Source organism: Haliotis rubra, unplaced genomic scaffold, assembly GCF_003918875.1.
Source record: "Haliotis rubra isolate DU_JTF1 unplaced genomic scaffold, ASM391887v1 Scf270, whole genome shotgun sequence".
Classification (NCBI taxonomy): Eukaryota; Metazoa; Mollusca; class Gastropoda; order Lepetellida; family Haliotidae; genus Haliotis; species Haliotis rubra.
Genome location: NW_025766781.1, coordinates 352,131 through 359,756, shown reverse-complemented (window position 1 = coordinate 359,756; position 7,626 = coordinate 352,131). Strand labels below are relative to the sequence as shown.

Genomic DNA, 7,626 nt, shown 5'->3' with positions numbered 1-7,626 from the left:
ACATACAGTTGTAAGGACTAAAGGATGGGAGTACATACAGTTGTAAGGACTAAAGGATGGGAGTACTTACAGTTGTGAAGACTAAAGGATGGGAGTACATACAGTTGTAAGGACTAAAGGATGGGAGTACATACAGTTGTAAGGACGAAAGGATGGGAGTACTTACAGTTGTAAGGATCCTAAAGGATGGGAGAACATACAGTTGTAAGGACTAAAGGGATGGGAGTACATACAGTTGTGGAACTAAAGGATGGAAGTACTTACAGTTGTAAGGACTAAGGATGGAGTAGTTACAGTTGTAAGGACTAAAGGATGGAAGTACTTACAGTTGTGAAGACTAAATGATGGGAGTACATACAGTTGTAAGGACTAAAGGATGGAAGTACTTACAGTTGTAAGGACTAAAGGATGGGAGTACTTACAGTTGTAAGGACTAAAGGATGGGAGAACATACAGTTGTAAGGACTAAATGATGGGAGTACATACATTTGTAAGGACTAAAGGATGGGAGTACATACAGTTGTAAGGACTAAAGGATGGAAGTACTTACAGTTGTGAAGACTAAATGATGGGAGTACTTACAGTTGTAAGGACTTAAGGATGGGAGTACTTACAGTTGTAAGGACTAAAGGATGGGAGAACATACAGTTGTAAGGACTAAAGGATGGGAGTACATACAGTTGTAAGGACTAAAGGATGGAAGTACTTACAGTTGTGAAGACTAAATGATGGGAGTACTTACAGTTGTGAAGACTAAAGGATGGGAGTACTTACAGTTGTAAGGACTAGAGGATGGGAGTACTTACAGTTGTGAAGACTAAAGGATGGGAGTACTTACAGTTGTAAGGACTAAAGGATGGGAGTACTTACAGTTGTGAAGACTAAAGGATGGGAGTACTTACAGTTGTAATGACTAAAGGATGGGAGTACATACAGTTGTAAGGACTAAATGATGGGAGTACTTACAGTTGTTATGGGAGTACTTACAGCTGTGAAGATTAAATGATGAGTACTTACAGTTGTGAAGACTAAAGGATGGGGTACTTACAGTTGTGAAGACGTAAAGGATGGGAGTACTTTACAGTTGTGAAGACTAAAGGATGGGAGTACATACAGTTGTAAGGACTAAATGATGGGAGTACTTACAGTTGTTATGGGAGTACTTACAGCTGTGAAGACTAAATGATGGGAGTACTTACAGTTGTGAAGACTAATGGATGGGAGTACTTACAGTTGTAAGGACTAAAGGATGGGAGTACTTACAGTTGTGAAGACTAAAGGATGGGAGTACTTACAGTTGTAAGGACTAAAGGATGGGAGTACTTACAGTTGTAAGAACTAAAGGATGGGAGTACTTACAGTTGTAAGGACTAAAGGATGGGAGTACATGCAGTTGTAAGGACTAAATGATGGGAGTACATACAGTTGTAAGGACTAAAGGATGGAAGTACTTACAGTTGTGAAGACTAAATGATGGGAGTACTTACAGTTGTGAGGACTTAAAGGATGGGAGCTACTTACAGTTGTGAAGAACGAAAGGATGGGAGTACTTACAGTTGTAAGGACTAAAGGATGGGAGTACTTACAGTTGTAAGGACTAAAGGATGGGAGTACTTACAGTTGTGAAGACTAAAGGATGGGAGTACTTACAGTTGTGAAGACTAAAGGATGGGAGTACTTACAGTTGTGAAGACTAAAGGATGGGAGTACTTACAGTTGTAAGGACGAAAGGATGGGAGTACATACAGTTGTAAGGACTAAAGGATTAATTCACTAGTTCAGGTGCGTTTGCTACTAGTTGTAAATACTAATGAATGGAAGGTTTGTTTGGTTTTTGTTTTACGCCGCACTCAGCAATATTCCACCTATATGGCTGCGGTCTGTAAATAATCGAGTCTGGACCAGATAATCCAGTGATCAACAGCATGAGCATCGATCTACGCAATTGGGATGCGATGAATGAATGAATGCAAGGACAAACAGTTGTAAAGACTAATGAAGGCGAAAACTAATTGTTGCAAAGACGTAAAGGTTGGTCGTGATATCGCTCTATGGTGAACTGAATTCACTGATGCCTTTAAGGTGGAACACATTTTGTAGCCAAGTATGGAATCCTAGAAGGGACATTGTCGTTATGTCTCATTGTCGCGTTGTCGCCCTTCTAGGTTTCCATAGGCAAGTGCTTCAAGCGTTCGCTCGTCATCCGAGTTTGAACCTTACAATTACAAAGTGTGAAGCCTAATTTTGGATATTGCCCGTCATGTTCCCAACACTAAACCCCATATTACCACCTAACGTCAGAGTTGTGTCCCTTAGGCGCGCTTGGATCAGCTGATTATGATTAAGAATCAATGATTCACCTTGACTATGAACCATGTCGCGTCACCCTGATGTTTGTACGTTTCAGTAAATGGGTAAACATCAAGTAAACTGTCATTCTGAAACTGGAATACTGTCCCGTCACCCTGACGTTTGTTCGTTTCAGTAAATGGGTAAACATCAAGTAAACTGTCATTCTGAAACTGGAATACTGTCGCGTCACCCTGACGTTTGTTCGTTTCAGTAAATGGGTAAACATCAAGCAAACTGTCATTCTGAAACTGGAATACTGTCCCGTCACCCTGATGTTTGTAGGTTTCAGTAAATGGGTAAATATCAAGTATACTGTCATTCTGAAACTGGAATACTGTCCCGTCACCCTGATGTTTGTAGGTTTCAGTAAATGGGTAAATATCAAGTATACTGTCATTCTGAAACTGGAATACTGTCCCGTCACCCTGACGTTTGTTCGTTTCAGTAAATGGGTAAACATCAAGTAAACTGTCATTCTGAAAGTGGAATACTGTCCCGTCACCCTGACGTTTGTTCGTTTCAGTAAATGGTTAAACATCAAGCAAACTGTCATTCTGAAACTGGAATACTGTCCCGTCACCCTGATGTTTGTAGGTTTCAGTAAATGGGTAAATATCAAGTATACTGTCATTCTGAAACTGGAATACTGTCCCGTCACCTTGATGTTTGTACGTTTCAGTAAATGGGTAAATATCAAGTATACTGTCATTCTGAAACTGGAATACTGTCCCGTCACCCTGATGTTTGTTCGTTTCAGTAAATGGGTAAATATCAAGTAAACTGTCATTCTGAAAGTGGAATACTGTCCCGTCACCCTGCTGTTTGTACGTTTCAGTAAATGGGTAAATATCATCATTCTGAAACTAATACTGTCCCGTCATTGTTTGTTCGTTTCAAAGTAAACTGTCATTCTGAAAGTGGAATACTGTTCCGTCACCCTGATGTTTGTTCGTTTCAGGAAATGGGTAAATATCAAGTAAACTGTCATTCTGAAACTGGAATACTGTCCCGTCACCCTGATGTTTGTTCGTTTCAGTAAATGGGTAAATATCAAGTAAACTGTCATTCTGAAAGTGGAATACTGTCCCGTCACCCTGATGTTTGTTCGTTTCAATAAATGGTTAAATATCAAGTAAACTGTCATTCTGAAACTGGAATACTGTCCCGTCACCCTGATGTTTGTTCGTTTCAGTAAATGGGTAAATATCAAGTATACTGTCATTCTGAAACTGGAATACTGTCTCGTCACCCTGATGTTTGTACGTTTCAGTAAATGGGTAAATATCAAGTATACTGTCATTCTGAAAGTGGAATACTGTCCCGTCACCCTGATGTTTGTACGTTTCAGTAAATGGGTAAATATCAAGTAAACTGTCATTCTGAAACTGGAATACTGTCCCGTCACCCTGATGTTTGTTCGTTTCAGTAAATGGGTAAATATCAAGTAAACTGTCATTCTGAAACTGGAATACTGTCCCGTCACCCTGATGTTTGTAGGTTTCAGTAAATGGGTAAACATCAAGTATACTGTCATTCTGAAACTGGAATACTGTCCCGTCACCCTGACGTTTGTAGGTTTCAGTAAATGGGTAAACATCAAGTAAACCGTCATTCTGAAAGTGGAATACTGTTCAAACCGGCGTTAACATTAACACACCCGCGTGAGGAACTCCAGACATTTGCCTCGACGTTCAACCCACACAAGATTCCAGTTATTAGCATCAGCGACTAAATATCCACCGCCACATCTAACTCACCAACCACTTCTGATCAGAGATAATTAGATTACTCGTGGCCAGGACATCATTATGTGACGACAGGTTCTATACGGACGACCAATTCATCCTATTATGGAACCCGATCTTTGAGTATTAGGATTAAGTCGAAGGGCTTCCGACCAAGCACCTGTCGTCTACAGTCGGGAGTCTGAGTGAAACAGCATTATAAAGACCCACCGAGACAGCAGGACCTATGACAACTCGCTGACGGCAAAGAGGACTTACGTTTATGCGTTGTTGTATTGGGAGGCAAGGGACCGAGTTTTGTATATTCTCGGAGATGTGGATGTGAGTGTGAGTGTGGGTTTGGGTTTGGGTTTGGGTATGGGTACGGGTATGGGTATGGGTATGGGTATGGGTATGGGTATGGGTATGGGTATGGGTATGGGTATGGGTATGGGTATGGGTATGGGTTTGGGTTTGGGTTTAGGTGTGGGTGTGGGTTTGGGTTTGGGTTTGGGTTTGGGAGTGGTTGTGGATGCGTGCGGGTGTGGGTTTGGGTGTGGATATGGGTGTGGGTAGGGGTATGGGTGTGGATTTCGCTATATTTCTGAAAAATAAATCTTGTCAGCTGGAGTCATGCAAAATATGTGAAAAGAATAGTATGTCGTCCTGCCAGAATGGCGGCATCTAACAAAGCCAAAGGGGTTATTTCTAGACACAATTATACTATTACATTGGTCGTGTAATTGTGGGTTCAATTATGACTATCCAGAGATGGGGCAAGGTTCGACTCCGATATGCCCACAACCCTCTTTCAATAATACAATAGTTCTACTGTATTATTCGTTTCTTTTGCACTGGAATTCGTATGTCTTGTGTAGGTCACTGAGTATTGTCCATACTAAGCAGTACTTATGAGCAAGGGTCGATGGAGTAGCCTAGTGGTTAAAGCGTTCGCTCATCCCGCCGAAGATCTGGGTTCGATTCCTCACATGGGTACAATGTGTGAAGCCCATTTCTGGTGTCATCGGAAGTGATATTGCTGGAATAATGCAAAAAGTGGCGTAAAGTTAAACTCACTTATTGACACCCGATATCAACCTTTGTCCTTTAAGGCCGTCAAACGTTGACGATTTACCCAGCGTATGCCGACGTATGAACGTATGAAAAAAAAGGCGAATAAGCTGGCGTACGTCGAATAAGTTATGGGTAAGTTTTGTATAAGGTAAACGCACGCTGAAGAACGCTGGTATACGTTGTAGTATGGCGAGGTCGTCGGAAATGTTTGTGCACGCCAACGATTTTCGACGTATGCAAACGTATGGCTCATACGTCCTGCATACGCGGGCAATGCAATCGTTGACACACATTCACACACGTTACTTGTAAGTCGAAATACGGCTAAATAATGTCTACTGTACCCATGAGTAACGTGCTTTGAACGTATGCGTAACTTTTATCGACTTATTTTAACTCCAACGCATATTGACGAATGTAGATATTTGACGTGCTCCGGACGACAACAGAACGTACTGAACGTGTGTACAGCTACGGTATGATGGCGTGTTTGGCAGCGTTTAGGGGAATTGGTAGATAAAAATGGGGTTCACAGGAGGCAACCGTCAGAACTCCTCAAGACACCATGGTGACCAGATGTCCAGGAGATGTCCAAGAGATGGAGGATTCGGCAAGGCTGAGACGAGAATACCTACTATCTGCCCTTCAACATCAGCATGACCTCATCGATTTGACATTGTACCAGTTGCGTGCCAGGGCCAGGAGAAGAAGACGTGAACGAAGGAGAAGGGCCTGGGTGCGACCATGGATCGGGAGGCGACGGCAGTTTGGCATGTATGACCAGCTTATGGTGGAACTCCGAAACCAGGACAATGCATCCATCTTGGTATGCGTATGTCCCCAGCGATGTTCGACGAGCTGCTAGCTAGGGTGGGGCCAAGGATAACCAAGCAGTACACCTTCTACATGGATCCGCAGTAAACTTTATACAGGGATCCACAGTACACCTTCTACTGGGACCCGCAGCACCTTCTACAGGGACCAGCAGCACCTTCTACAGGGACCCGCAGCACCTTCTACAGGGATCCACAGTACACCTTCTACAGGGATCCACAGTACACCTTCTACAGGGATCCGCAGTACACCTTCTACAGGGATCCACAGTACACCTTCTACAGGGATCCACAGTATACCTTCTACAGGGACCAGCAGCACCTTCTACAGGAATCCACAGTACATCTTCTACAGGGATCCACAGTACACCTTCTACAGGGATCCGCAGTACACCTTCTACAGGGATCCACAGTACACCTTTTACAGAGAACCGCAGCACCTTCTACAGGAATCCACAGTACATCTTCTACAGGGATCCACAGTACACCTTCTACAGGGATCCACAGTACACCTTCTACAGGGATCCACAGTACACTTTTACAGGGATCCACAGTACATCTTCTACAGGGATCCACAGTACACCTTCTACAGGGATCCACAGTACACCTTCTACAGGAATCCACAGTACACCTTCTACAGGGATCCACAGTACACCTTCTACAGGAATCCACAGTACATCTTCTACAGGGATCCACAGTACACCTTCTACAGGGATCCACAGTACACCTTCTACAGGGATCCACAGTACACCTTCTACAGGGATCCACAGTACACCTTCTACAGGGATCCACAGTACACCTACAGGGATCCATAGTACACCTTCTACAGGGATCCACAGTACACCTTCTACAGGGATCCACAGTACATCTTCTACAGGGATCCACAGTACACCTTCTACAGGGATCCACAGTACACCTTCTACAGGGATCCACAGTACACCTTCTACAGGGATCCACAGTATACCTTCTACAGGGATCCACAGTACACCTACAGGGATCCATAGTACACCTACAGGGATCCACAGTACACCTTCTACAGGGATCCACAGTACATCTTCTACAGGGATCCACAGTACACCTTCTACAGGGATCCACAGTACACCTTCTACAGGGATCCACAGTACACCTTCTACAGGGATCCACAGTACACCTTCTACAGGGATCCACAGTATACCTTCTACAGGGATCCACAGTACACCTTCTACAGGGATCCACAGTACACCTTCTACAGGAATCCACAGTACACCTTCTACAGGGATCCACAGTACACCTTCTACAGGGATCCACAGTACACCTTCTACAGGGATCCACAGTACACCTTCTACAGGGATCCACAGTACACCTTCTACAGGGATCCACAGTATACCTTCTACAGGGATCCGCAGTACACCTACAGGGATCCTTAGTACACCTTCTACAGGGATCCACAGTACACCTTCTACAGGGATCCACAGTACACCTTCTACATGGATCCACAGTACACCTTCTACATGGATCCACAGTACACCCTCTACAGGGATCCACAGTACACCCTCTACAGGGATCCACAGTACACCTTCTACAGGTATCCACAGTACACCTACAGGGATCCACATTACACCTGCTACAGGGATCCACATTACACCTTCTACAGGGACCAGCAG

At 43.7% G+C, this 7,626-nt stretch overlaps 1 protein-coding gene across 1 annotated transcript; it reads left to right on the top strand.

Annotated features, from left to right (window-relative positions):
• Nucleotides 1-5,672: 5,672 nt before the first annotated feature.
• Nucleotides 5,673-7,389, top strand: LOC124280622 (extensin-2-like). The gene is made up of 3 exons (XM_046716602.1): nt 5,673-5,760; nt 6,083-6,776; nt 6,999-7,389. The coding sequence occupies exons 1-3, from the start codon at nt 5,673-5,675 to the stop codon at nt 7,387-7,389; spliced, it is 1,173 nt and encodes a 390-aa protein (XP_046572558.1).
• Nucleotides 7,390-7,626: the final 237 nt, after the last annotated feature.